The sequence below is a fragment of the Ochotona princeps genome, unplaced genomic scaffold (assembly GCF_030435755.1).
Source record: "Ochotona princeps isolate mOchPri1 unplaced genomic scaffold, mOchPri1.hap1 HAP1_SCAFFOLD_388, whole genome shotgun sequence".
Taxonomy (NCBI): Eukaryota; Metazoa; Chordata; class Mammalia; order Lagomorpha; family Ochotonidae; genus Ochotona; species Ochotona princeps.
This window is the reverse complement of record NW_026697255.1, coordinates 26295-39269: the sequence shown is the minus strand read 5'-3', so window position 1 is coordinate 39269 and position 12975 is coordinate 26295. Positions and strand designations below refer to the sequence as shown.

General features: G+C 66.0%; 3 protein-coding genes across 3 annotated transcripts; all 3 read right to left on the bottom strand.

Annotated features, from left to right (window-relative positions):
- Positions 1 to 289: 289 nt before the first annotated feature.
- LRRC26 (leucine rich repeat containing 26) lies at positions 290 to 1598 on the bottom strand. The gene is made up of 2 exons (XM_004593615.2): positions 695 to 1598; positions 290 to 618 (listed from the first exon to the last, which is right to left on the bottom strand). The coding sequence occupies exons 1-2, from the start codon at positions 1362 to 1364 to the stop codon at positions 293 to 295; spliced, it is 996 nt and encodes a 331-aa protein (XP_004593672.2). The 5' UTR covers positions 1365 to 1598; the 3' UTR covers positions 290 to 292.
- Positions 1599 to 1749: 151 nt separating this feature from the next.
- TMEM210 (transmembrane protein 210) lies at positions 1750 to 2827 on the bottom strand. The gene is made up of 4 exons (XM_004593614.2): positions 2684 to 2827; positions 2463 to 2598; positions 2344 to 2373; positions 1750 to 2256 (listed from the first exon to the last, which is right to left on the bottom strand). Exons 1-4 carry the CDS (start codon positions 2781 to 2783, stop codon positions 2073 to 2075), a joined length of 450 nt encoding a protein of 149 aa, XP_004593671.2. The 5' UTR covers positions 2784 to 2827; the 3' UTR covers positions 1750 to 2072.
- Positions 2828 to 4270: 1443 nt separating this feature from the next.
- ANAPC2 (anaphase promoting complex subunit 2) lies at positions 4271 to 12949 on the bottom strand. The gene is made up of 13 exons (XM_058659528.1): positions 12815 to 12949; positions 12104 to 12726; positions 11101 to 11233; positions 10757 to 10931; positions 9957 to 10076; positions 9637 to 9754; positions 8442 to 8623; positions 7849 to 7990; positions 7534 to 7609; positions 7220 to 7423; positions 4959 to 5088; positions 4633 to 4868; positions 4271 to 4509 (listed from the first exon to the last, which is right to left on the bottom strand). Exons 1-13 carry the CDS (start codon positions 12947 to 12949, stop codon positions 4297 to 4299), a joined length of 2487 nt encoding a protein of 828 aa, XP_058515511.1. The 3' UTR covers positions 4271 to 4296.
- Between the last annotated feature and the right edge of the window lie 26 nt (positions 12950 to 12975).

Here is a 12975-nt window from a genome sequence, read left to right as displayed (position 1 = left end):
TCCGCTCCGCCGCCTGCCCAGGCTGGGCTTCGCCAGACGGTGGCTCCGGGCTGTCTCCCGTCTCTGCCCCGCACGCCTGCCACCGCGTCCCAGATCCGCCCGCCCAGTGTCTGAGCGCGAGCCTTCCCCAAGCGTCCCCCCACGCCCCCACGTTATGTGCCGTGGTGATGCCTAAAGGAATGTCACGAAGCCTGGGGCAGTGTTGCTTGTTGACGCCCGCGGAGAGCAGCGGGGAGGACCGGGGGCGGGGCGGGGAGAAGGGCCGGGTGCGCGCCAGGCCGCCGCAGCCCGCTCAGGCGTCGGCAGCTGCGCCGGCAGGGCTCCCGGCGTTCTCAGGAGGGGCAGGGCCGCCAGGGTCGATGTCCAGCGGCCTCCTTGGCCGGCGACGGGCGGCCGCTTGCTGGCGGCGGCGGCGCGCACGGCAGGCAGTGAGCGTGCAGCCCAGCGCCAGGCAGGAGGCCAGGCTGGCGAGGAAGGAGACGGGCCCGAGTGTGTAGATTACTGCCAGGTCGCGCGCGGCGAGCGTCTGCGCGCAGTGTCGGAAGGCGGCGTCGGGGAGAGCGGTTAGACGACTGAGTGCCAGACGTCCCGGGGACGCGCAGAGCAGCGGCTCGGTGTCTGCAGGACACAGGCAGTGTCAGACTGCATCCGTGCCCTCTCGCGACCCGCCAGGCTCACACCCCCGATGGCTCACCTGATGCAGGCCGCGGGTGCCGGCGCAGCCATGTGCAGAGCGGGCGCAGCGCACAGTCACAGGTCCACGGGTTGCCGCGCAGGGTAAGCGCGTTAAGGGAGGGCAGGGCGGCCAGCAGACCGGGCGCGAGCGTGGACAACGCGTTGTCCTGCAGGCTGAGCACGCGCAGCAGCGGGAGTGTGCCCAGCGCCGCGGGATCTAGGCGTGCCAGCCGGTTGCCCGCTAATGAGAGAGTGCGCAGCGCGCGCAGCGGCACAAAGGTGCCCGGTGCCAATGCCTCTAGTTGGTTGATGCTCAGATCGAGCTGCTGCAGCGCGCTCAGACCCCAGAAGGCGCGAGCGTGCACCCAGCCCAACCTGTTCCCGCTGAGATCCAGCTGCAGAAGTGCGTCCGCGCCAGCAAAGGCGCCAGGCAAAAGCAATTGCAGACCGTTGTGGTCCAGCAGCAGGGCGCGCATTTGCCGGTTCAGGCCTGCCGGCACCTCGGGCAGCTCCCGGGCTGAGCAGTTGGCCTGGCCGCCTGGAGCACACGCACATGCCTCGGGGCAGTCTGGGGGGTCCGTGATCCTCAGGGAGGTAGCCTGGATAGGCACGTGCGTGGAGACTTGTCCCGGCCACAGCAGCAGTGGCCACAGTGGCAATAACCACGAGAAAAATGCTGGTGCCCTCATCGGGCTGTCCCGGGACCCCAGCGGGGAGGCCGTTCTGAGAGCCCGTCCCTGTGGCGCCTGCACCAACACTGAACTGTCCCCACCCCAGCGTCTGCAGTTCCTGTCCCATGGCTGCTCCCGTGTTGGGGCGGGGGCCAGGCACGCAGCCAGCAGCTGGCCCCGCCAGCCACCTGTCCCGGAGCTCCGCACTCGTGACCAGCCATCCAGCCACCGCGCTGACCAGACCAATCCCCACCCCACAGCACCCCGCCCGGTGCCCCCGCGGGAAGCTCAGCAGGGAGACCGCCACCCCACCCCTGGCACCTAGCCCCTCGCTCTGCTGGTACCCACTCAGCCTGTCAGGTAGCTGTCCCCCACCCCAGGAGGACCGGTCCCAGGCCCCAGGGTGGGCTCCTGGTGGGGGCATGAGGGCACAGTCCCAGGAATCTGGGAATCTGAGGGGACCCTGGGAGCAGCCCAGGGCACCACCCAAGTGCTGTGATGGGCGTTGCCTTTTATGTTGACTGTTGTGGGTCCTAGGGTGGGGACAGTGAGCAGGGGATGGGCAGGACCCCCAAAGCTTCCTGGAACAGCCACAGGGAGGAGCTGGGTGCAGAGGGCACATCAAGGGCACGGGCCTTGCCCTCGTTCACTCCCACGTGCCGCAGCCTGAAGAAGGGAAACCATGACCACTAAATACTGTTTAATCCCCGGCCCTGTGGCCCCAGCCTACTGAGGGGGCGGGGGTGGGGGCGGGGGCGGCTCCTCCAGGGAAGGGTCCACGCTCAGGAGGCCCTGGTCCTCGAGCGGCACCGTCATGGAGACCTCCATATCAGGGTCCATGAGGCGCGACTCCACGTGCACTGTGTGCAGGTCCATGCGGTCCTCCTGGACCCCAAAGTGGCCCACCAGCCTGCAGGGCGGGGGTCTGGTCAGTGCCAGCCTCAGGGGCAGGGCCTGTGTGGCCCTGCTCACCCCGCCCCCATCCCCAGGCACTTACCCGCTGTCTATTCGTCCGGGACACGTCTCACTGAGGGAACAAACACAGGCATGAGCCTGGGCCCTGCCCCCCGGCACACTCCCCCCCCCCACACGCTCCCAGCCCTGGGGCTCACGCACCCCTTGGCCCGCAGGACTCCGATGGCCACAATGATGAGCGCACACAGGCAGCTGGCACTGACCCCCGCTAGCACCACGATCAGGGCAATGAGGGCCTCGCGGCTGAGGCCGAGGCTACAGTCACAGTAGGTCCCAGCTGTAGAGACAGGGCCGCAGGTCACCTGCCTGCCCTAGGATGCCCCTGCCTACGGAGGGGGTGGGGCTGAAGCGGGAGGAGGCACCTGTGGCGGGGACGAGCCAAAGGGACAAGTATATCAGGCCCAGGGGGCTGCCCAGGGGACTGGCAGCCAGGCAGGAGTCGGGCTGGTGCCAAGGTGCCATGTCCAACCCCCAGCCTCAGCGCCACCTCTGCAGAGAACCCATCGGAAGGCGCTGACCTCACAATGGGGCCATGAGGCTGGGGGGAGGGGAGGGCAGGGACCAAGGGCAGGATGGCAGCGGGAGCGGGCTCTGCGGGTCTGAGTGGCAGCACAGGAATTCCAGGCCAGTGGAGCAGGCCTGGGGCTGCCAGCCAGATCTGAGGCGGGAGCGTCGGCGACACGGGGGGGGGGGGGGGAACACAGGGCTTCGGAGCTGGCTGCTGGCAGAGCTGCCCAGGTGCCTGGCAGGCCTCACCTCAGGTGGCCTGTGCGGTCCAGCTGCTGGCACAGCACCACCTCCCCGGGCTGGGGCACAAAAGGGCCAGGGCTGTGTACCCACTGCCCTCCTCCAGACAAGAGGCTCTGAAGCGGCCTCAGGTACCACTGTCTGGCCCAGGTGTCACATGGGGCCTGCTGCTTTTGTGAGGAGAGCAGGGTGGTGGGGGAACCTGCTCCCACCTGGGGCCTCCCTCCTCCCTGGGGAACCTACCCACAACCACCAGCCAGCATAGGAAGTGCCCCCCATCCCTGCCAGGGGGCTGGGCCTCAGCAGTGCCACGGGACAAGAGTGTCCCTCTAGGGTCCCTGGGGAAGCCCTGACAGCTTGGGACACTGCCTGTGCACCTGCCAAGTAGTGCCAGACCCACGACACGCCCTCACCTTGGGGACATTGCCACAACACCAAGCACAAAGTGTTCCCGGAGCTGGGGCTGGCACGCTGCCCTGCCCAGCCAGCTCAGCAGGTTTGTATCCTGGTGAGGACAGAGAGCTTGGCCAGGGTCAGTGAGCGGCCGTGCCGAGAGCAGACCCCACGGCTCCCAACAGCCGTAGCACAGGACCCCAGGTCCAGCCAGACCCACTAACAGGGTGCTGCCAACACCGTGTGCCCCGTCCCTGTCATGTCTGCCAGGCCTTGAGGCAGTCCCCACAGCACCAGGAGGACCAGGGGGCCATAAACACAGCCCAGACATGGAGCCAGGCCTGGGAGGGCGCTCACTGGGGCCAGCGCCCGGGCTGGACCCTGCCTTAGCCTCCCCTCAAGCCTCCCCTATGGGACTCTGGTGCCCTGAGCCCTCCGATTGACCCTGCCCTTGCCACATGCCCATGACACAGACATTCCCCAAGCTCCGTCCCCACACAGCTCACAGAAGCCAACGGCTCCAGGTCAGGTCCCTTCACCCCGGAGGCCGCGCCACATCCCCACATCAGTGCAGCCCACACAGCCCGGCACGAGGGTAAAGGGAAGTGCCCAAGGAGCGCACAAAGCCACCAGGCAGGGAAGGAGGTCTCAAGCTGCTTTATGGGCCACTGGGGGAGGGGCTGGCCAGGGAGTCAGGTCGGGAGCTGGGCCTGCCGGCCACTTCCTGGAGCCAGGTAGGGCGTCGGCATCGGGTTGGGAGCTGGGCCGGACGGCCGCCCTTCCTGGGGCTGGGAAGGGCATTGGGTTGGAAGCCGGGCCGACCGCCGTGGGGCTTTTAGCCGCAGGTCTTGGGCAGGCGGTAGACGCCGGCGGCGTAGACGAGCTGCTGGTCGCGCACCTTCTTCTGCAGGAAGCTCTGGAGCTCCTGCAGGTCGATCTCGGCCAGCGCGGGCCCCGTCATGACGAACATGCGCAGCATGCTGTAGATGCGCTCCAGCGACAGGCTCTCCAGGTTGGTCAGCATGGCCTGGATGTAGGTCCAAAAGAGCTGCGGGTATGCATGTCCTCAGCGGGCTGCTCCACCGCGGCCCTGCCCCGCCCCGGCCGCCCCCGCCCTGTCCTCAGCGGGGCTGCTCCATCCTGGCCGCCCGCCACCCCGGCTTCCACGCACCAGCAGCTCCTCCTCCTTCTGGTCGGCCTGTGAGGCCATGCCCGAGTCGCTCTCGTCGTCACTGTCGATGAGCACCATGTTGTCCCGGTCCTGCGGCCGCTCCTCCTCCACCACGGAGAAAGTTCCGGCTGGCTCCTCGCGCAGCACGCCCTGCTGCAGCCACACGGCCAGACGGCGCCGTAGCAGCGCCACCGGCATCTTCACCACCTTGCTCAGCTCCTCCAGGGTCCAGCTGGCTGTGGGTGGAGACAGGACGCTGGGCTGGCCACGCACACCGGCCGAGCACGGGCTGGGCCCCATGTGTTGAGAGGCAGCACCCAGCTCACCTTGGTCCTGGAAGTAGAGCAGGATCACAGCCTGCACAGGGGTCACGGCCACGGACAGGGTGCGGTCAGCCAGCTCTACATCCATGGTCACCAGGCCTAGGGTGTGCTTCCAGCTCAGGGTCCGCATGGCCTGTGGGAGACCGGGCTCAGCCAGCAACGCACTGATCCCAGCACCCGTGGGCTTTGCATCCAGCTCTGGGGGAGCACAGCCCCAGTACAGGGGGAGCACAGCCCCAGTACAGGGGGAGCACAGCCCTCAGTACAGGAGGAACACAGCCCTCAGTACAGGAGGAGCACAGCCCCAGTACAGGGGGAGCACAGCCCCAGTACAGGGGGAGCACAGCCCTCAGTACAGGGGGAGCACAGCCCTCAGTACAGGGGGAGCACAGCCCTCAGTACAGGGGGAACACAGCCCCAGTACAGGAGGAGCACAGCCCCAGTACAGGGGGAGCACAGCCCTCAGTACAGGGGGAGCACAGCCCTCAGTACAGGGGGAGCACAGCCCTCAGTACAGGAGGAGCACAGCCCTCAGTACAGGGGGAGCACAGCCCTCAGTACAGGGGGAGCACAGCCCTCAGTACAGGAGGAACACAGCCCTCAGTACAGGGGGAGCACAGCCCTCAGTACAGGGGGAGCACAGCCCTCAGTACAGGGGGAGCACAGCCCTCAGTACAGGAGGAACACAGCCCTCAGTACAGGGGGAGCACAGCCCTCAGTACAGGGGGAGCACAGCCCTCAGTACAGGAGGAACACAGCCCTCAGTACAGGGGGAGCACAGCCCTCAGTACAGGGGGAGCACAGCCCTCAGTACAGGGGGAGCACAGACCTCAGTACAGGGGGAGCACAGACCTCAGTACAGGGGGAGCACAGCCCCAGTACAGGGGGGGAACACAGCCCCAGTACAGGGGGAGCACAGCCCTCAGTACAGGAGGAACACAGCCCTCAGTACAGGAGGAGCACAGCCCCAGTACAGGGGGAGCACAGCCCCAGCACAGGGGGAGCACAGCCCCACTGCAGGCCAAGGGAGCTGCTCTGATGGCTGCAGGTTGTCTTGCTGCCTGGAGCAACACTTAGGAGGAGGCTGGAAGCAGCAGGCACTGCAGACATGGAAACGGCCACTGGGTGGTTGCAGTCCCAACCACCCAAGCTGCACAGGCTGGAAGTGGTATCCACCATGGGCGTGGAGGACGCCTCCTGGGGCCGCACACAGCCCAGCCCTGCACAGCATGGAGACTCGGGAGCGCCCCCTGCTGCCTCTGGGAGGCCACTGCAACTGCTCCAGGTTGCCGGCACCGGTCGGCTGTGCCCAGACACCACGCCCTGCTCTCATGGGCACCACAAAACCAGGCTGCTGAAATGTCCCAGGTTTCTGAGGACACGGGGACTGGCTGGTTCCACTTGCATGAGGAAGGCTACGAGTTTGGGGAAAACGGGCAGGCCGCCAAATTGTGCCCAAAATGTGATAGTCTTAAAATCAGACCTTGTGTGACTTCCCCTGGAAGCAGATCCCTCACACTATCTACGAGGGGTCATGGGGGAGAGGGGTCAAGGGCTGTCCCCTCTGGAGGGGCAGGAACAGCCGAGAGGACCCAATCTGTACCTCCTGGCTATGAAGACGTAGGAGCGCAAGAGGGTAAAGCATGGTTCCCAACTCCTGACTGAACCTTTACCTACAACCACATGCTGTGGACGAGCCTCTGCAGAGTCCACACAGCAGGTCAGGAGAGAGCAGGACCCTAAACCACACAGACACAAAACAGCAATGCCGTCACAAACACACACAGGACACAGGGACACCTGCTCTCACACACAGGACACAGGGACACCTGCTCTCACACACAGGACACAGGGACACCTGCTCTCATAGGACACAGGGACACTGCTCTCACAGGACACAGGGACACTGCTCTCACAGGACAGTGGCACCTGCTCTCACATAGGTGGCAATCACCCTCCCTGATTGCCTGGCCCCACCTGGCTCTGACAAGCATGACCCTGTGTATGAACTGCACCCTTGGCTGCCCGCTGTCCCCAGCAGAGTCATGGAAGTTTCTGGAAGGAGAACAGGCTACAGCTCTGTGCCCCCCGAGCACTGCTAGCTGGCTGCAGCCCAGGGCAAGTGCTGAGAGCTGAGCAGGCTGCCTTCAGCGGCTGTCTGGAGATCACCTCCCTGTCCCTGGAACCCCTTGGCGTCCCCGGCAGCTGTGGCCCGCCACCCTGGGCAACTGAGGCGCAGGGCTGGACCCGCACGCAGCGCCCACCTTGAGCTGCTCGAACTTCTTGCAGTAAGCGTCCAGGGCCGCCTTGACCTCCTCTGGCACCTCCAGCTTCTCATCCTTGAACGGGGGCCAGAACTCACTGGACAGGATGACAGCGTAGACCCCGAAAGGGGGCTGCTCCTCCGCGGGCCGCTTCTCGTCCTCCTCCCGGATGTTAGCGTTGATGCGGCGAGAGTCGGCCATGTCCTGGGACAGGAAGGTGGGCTCTGCACCAAGGCCGGGGGCAGGGCCTGATGGTGGTGTGGGCGGGGCCTGATGGCGGAATGGGCGGGGCTGGGCATGGCGCAAATAAGCACCTTGAGCATGACCTCACAGAAGTGCATGGGTGCCTCTCCAAAGCGCAGCTTCAGCAGCTCCACGTTGCGGATCTCCCTTGGGAAATGGAAAGCAAAAGCACTGTGAGTACTGCAGCGGGCTCTAGGGAGGCTATGGGCACTGCGGGGGGCTCTAGGGAGGCTGTGGGCACTGCGGGGGGCTCTAGGGAGGCTGTGGGCACTGCGGGGGGCTCTAGGGAGGTTGTGGGCACTGCGGGGGGCTCTAGGGAGGCTGTGGGCACTGTGGGGGGCTCTAGGGAGGCTGTGGGCACTGCGGGGCCCAGCCGGTGGGCTCACCGCTCGGGGCTGAAGCTGAAATGGTGCAGTAGGCGGTCAGCAAGCAGCGAGCGGTACTCGTTGATGAAGAGGTCCTTGCTGCCGTAGATGCTAACCAGGAGGCTGATGATGTCCGAGGAGCGCCGCTTGGAGCTCGATTTGCCTGCGGACAGGGACGGGGGCACAGTGAGGGCAGAACGCCTGCACAGGACGGGGGTCCCATGGTGAGGGCAGGATGTCTGCATAGCGCCGGGGTCCCATGGCCACGGCAGAACGCCTGCAGGCAGGGACGGGGTCCCGTGGCCACGGCAGAATGCCTGCAGGCAGGGATGGGGTCCCATGGCGAGGGCAGAACGCCTGCACAGGGCGGGGGTCCCATGGCGAGGGCAGAACACCTGCACAGGGCGGGGGACCCATGGCGAGGGCAGAACACCTGCACAGGGCGGGGGACCCATGGCGAGGGCAGAACGCCTGCACACGGCAGGGGTCTCATGGCCAGGGCAGGCACACACAGGTGGCCACTCTCAGGGCCCGGTATGGACACACATGGGCACACACTCTGGGCCCCAGCTAATCCCTGGAGAGCCTCTGGGAGAGCCCTCCAGGGCACTGACCTGGATCAGCGTCCACAGGGTCAGGCACCCAGTCCTCCGGCTCGCCCGAGTCGTCCTCGCTGTCCTGGCCAGTCTCCAGGGTGGCTGGGTCTGTCTTGGACAGCTCCACAGCCAGGTCCCCAGTCCCGTCCGAGTCCCCGGTCAGCCCAGCCACAATCTGCCGTACTGTGTCCTCCCGGGTCCTGCCAGGCCCCAGTGCTGCTAAACCCAGGCCCCACCCTCCCTGCCCTCCTCCTGCCGGCCCCACCCACCGCTGGCCTTGCCCCTCCCACACCTGCCAGCCCAGCCCCTCCTACAGCTTAGTATGGGCCTGGGGCCCCAAATGTGAGAAGCCTCAGCTGACCCTAAATCCTCAGCTGGTGGGGACTGGCCCTGCCCACAGACGGGCCCATATGACTTCTCAGAAAATGGAAACTAGGGCCCGGCGGCGTGGCCTAGCGGCTAAAGTCCTCCCCTTGAACATGCCAGGATCCCATATGGGCGCCGGTTCTAATCCTGGCAGCTCCACTTCCCATCCAGCTCCCTGCTTGGGGCCTGGGAAAGCAGTCGAGGACGGCCCAAAGCTTTGGGACCCTGCACCTGCGTGGGAGACCCGGAAGAGGTTCCAGGTTCTTGGCTTCGGATCGGCACAGCACCGGTCACTTGGGGGGTGAACAATTGGATGGAAGATCTTCCTCTCTGTCTCTCCTCCTCTATGTATAGCTGACTTTGTAATAAAACATACGTAAATCTTAAGAAAAAAAAAATCGAAGCTAAACAATTAAACAGGATACTCCGGCCTGGCGCAATAGACTAACAGCTAAAGTCCTTGCCTTGCATTCGCCAGGATCCCATATGGGCGCCAGTTCTAATCCTGGCGGCCCCGCTTCCCATCAGCTCCCTGCTTGTGGCCTGGGAAAGCAGTCCAGGGCAGCCCAAAGCCTTGGGACCCTGTGCCCACGTGGGAGACCCAGAAGAAGCCCCGGCTCCTGGCTTCACATGGGCACAGCTGACTGTTGCGCTCACTTGGGGAGTGAATCATCAGATGACTTTCCAACAGAAATAAATTAAATCTTAAAAAAAAAAAAATCCAGGCTACCCAGTGGGTACTGGTGCGGGCACAGATACGAGGGCAGGTCTGCAGGCTGGGCCAGGCCCCGTGAACCCGCAAGGGAGTCCTGGCCACTGCACCGGATGGGTGACAAGCCACGCTCACCTCAGGTAGCGTCGGATGGGCTCACAGGCCACCTCCAGGATGACCATGGAAGGGTCCAGCACGCGTAGCGCCTTGATGGCTGAGATGTACAGCGTGATGATGTCACATGTGTTGACGCCTGTAGCACGGAAGGGGACAGGGCAGCCACACGCCCGCCAGGTGACCTCACTGCCCAGGGAACCACACGGAGCCAACACCACCCTGCTCCCACCAGCTCACAGGCACTTCCTCCAGAACCTCCCATGGAACATGCAGTCTGAGAGGAATCCCACCCGAGGCCACAACTGTTAGGTCCGAATGGCTGTTGGGTGGTCGGGCACCTGGGTGCAGCAGCCGGGCCTCCAGGGCCGCCTTGAGTGACACGAGCAGCTGCTGCCTCAGGTCCGTCCTCTCCAGGCAGTACTTGAGGTCCTCGATGGCCGGCCGGGAGTCCGGGAAGTCTGTGAGAAGAGCACCCTTCAGGAGCATCACGAGCGGGAGGGACACGCATGGTGGGCACAGGCCACAGGCGCCAGCACCTCCACCACAGCCACAGCTGGACAGTCCCCAGGAGCCAGACACTGGCTCTGGCCACTTCCCTCTGCCATGCCAGCGCTGGGGCCCCCACTGGGTCCACCGCCTGGCCAGAAAACAGGGAGCCAGTAATGGCCTGGGGGGCACACAGCACTGAGAGGACCTTAGGGGGAGAACCACCTCACAGCGCTGAGGGGATTAGATGGAGGACCCACCTCACAGCGCTGAGGGGATTAGATGGGGGACCCACCTCACAGCACTGAGAGGATTAGATGGGGGACCCACTGCGCATGGTGCTGAGGGGATAAGATGGGGGACCCACCTCACAGCGCTGAGGGGATTAGATGGGGGACCCACTGCGCATGGTGCTGAGGGGATAAGATGGGGGGACCCACCTCACAGCGCTGAGGGGATTAGATGGGGGACCCACTGCGCATGGTGCTGAGTGGATTAGATGGGGGACCCACCTCACAGCGCTGAGGGGATTAGATGGGGGACCCACCTCACAGCACTGAGAGGATAAGATGGGGGACCCACCTCACAGCGCTGAGGGAATAAGATGGGGGACCCACCTCACTGCGCTGAGGGGGTAAGATGGGGAACCCACCTCGCACGATGCTGAAGAGCTCCTCAATGCGCAGGCTGGCGTAGGTGCGGTAGAAGAATCTCTGCACGTGGCAGCGCCAGCGGCGCAGCGTTTGCCCAGCGTCCGGGGACGCAGGCCGGGCAGGCCCATCCTGCAGGAACACCTTGCCCAGCCAGCCAACGACCCTCTCGATCCACTGCCAGACAGATGGGAGGCTGCCCTGTCCCTGCTGGCTGGGCCCACAGCCCAGGACAGGCCCTGGGAGGAGCACCCCAGGTCTGGCACGCCACCACCCGACGCTGTGTGCTCGCACCTGGGGGCACAGCCCAGTGGGTCGGCCAGGCCCTGGTTCTGGGGGCCCTCACCTTGTGGAACTCACGCAGGAAGGAGCGCTCATACTCGCCACGACACCGGTCCTCCATGCGCTCGCGGGTGACCTGGTGCAGCGTGGTGGTCACCGCCTCGGCGCAGACCCGCTCCAACAAACTGAGCCTGTGTCTGGGGGAGAGGGTGTGAGGCATGACAGGCACCCACGTGCAGCCCTGCCCATAGGCAGGGACAGACACAGCACACACACACACCCCTGCCCACAGGCAGGGACAGACACAGCACACACACACACCCCTGCCCACAGGCAGGGACAGACACAGCACACACACACCCCCCTGCCCACAGGCAGGGACAGACACAGCACACACACACACCCCTGCCCACAGGCAGGGACAGACACAGCACACACACACCCCTGCCCACGGGTGGGGTGGACATGGCTCCCACGTGCAGCCCTGCCCACAGGTGGGGTGGACACGGCTCCCACACGCAGTTTGACGCACCGTGGGATAGGAGGAGGTGTGGGGGAGGACACCCCGGCCAGGCACCTCCGCCCTGGGACAAGGGCTTTCCTATGCTTCCCATGCAGCTGGAGCGGCTGGCCACACAGCTGGGAGCCGCCCTGGCCCTCCTGCAGGAACGTTGGCCTACGGAATCCCGAAAGGGGAGAAGCTTCCACCAGGGCAGATGCAGCAGGAGCCCGTCAGGGCCTCCCCGACCCTGTATGGGTTTGTCAGCTGCACGGCAGTTCAACGGAACAAAACCCCGTCTGGCCATGGGCCCGGCTCCCTGTTGACAGCCTGGGAAAGCAGCGGTTCAAGTGGCTGGACCGCCCCAAACCCACGTGGGAGACCCGGGTGGAGCTCCCGGCTCTGCCCAGGCCCAGTTCTGGCTGTGTGGCCATTTAGGAATGAAGCAGCAGGAGGAAGTTTCTTCTCTGTTTCTGCCTCTCTCTCCCGCCCTCCTTTCTGTACCTGCTGACCGCCCAGGGCGCAGGCTCACGGGGAAGGGGGCCGGGCTGGCCTGGCGACTACTCACAGGACCTGGCCGAGCCGCTGGAACTGCTCGAGCGCGCGGCGGCACCAGCACTGTGACTTGTCGCTGCCGCAGCCGGCGCACAGCGGGCTCTGCAGCAGCCGGTAGTACCGGCGGCGCGCGTAGCGGCTGTCCAGCTCGCCCTCCAGCTCGGGGTCCGTGCCGCCGTCTCCCTTCCTCTTGCTCTGCATGTAGACCCGGAGGAAGCGGCCGTAGAGCCGCTGCACCATGTCCTGGAAGCTTCTGGGCGTGGAGAAGAAGAACACGCCCCGCAGCATGGTGTGCACCCTGCCCCGCAGCCCCTGGGCGCCCGAGCCGGGCAGCAGGCCCAGGCGCGCCCACTTCTCCAGCAGGTCCAGGCTGCGCAGGTAGGGGTCCAGGCGGCTCTCGAGCAGGCCGAAGGCGTCCAGCAGCAGCTGCAGGGCCTGCGGCTCGTCGGCCGCGGCCTCGCGCCGGGCCAGGACGGCCCAGAACTCGGGCGCGATGCTGGCCTGCAGGTGGTTCTGCAGCAGCTCGGCGAACCACTCCTCCAGGGCCGCGTGCAGCCCGTGCGCCCGCAGCACCTCCACCGCGCCGCGCAGCTCCTCCTCCGTGGGCGCCGCCGCCCCGCCGGTCCGTGCGGACGCCTGCGGGGCACACGAGCGGCAGCGGAGCGGGCGGGCACCGGGGGACCCGGCCGCCCCTGCCCGGCCGGCCGCCCCGCGCGCGCCTCACCAGCCCCAGCGCGGCCGGCGGCACCAGCGCGGCCGGCGGCACCAGCGCGGCGCTCACGGTGCTCCAGGCCAGCACGAGCTCCTGCCCGGGCCCGCCGGGCACCCCGGAGACCCCAGGCCCAGCCGCCGCCGCCATCACGGCACGCCCTCCCGCCGACACCG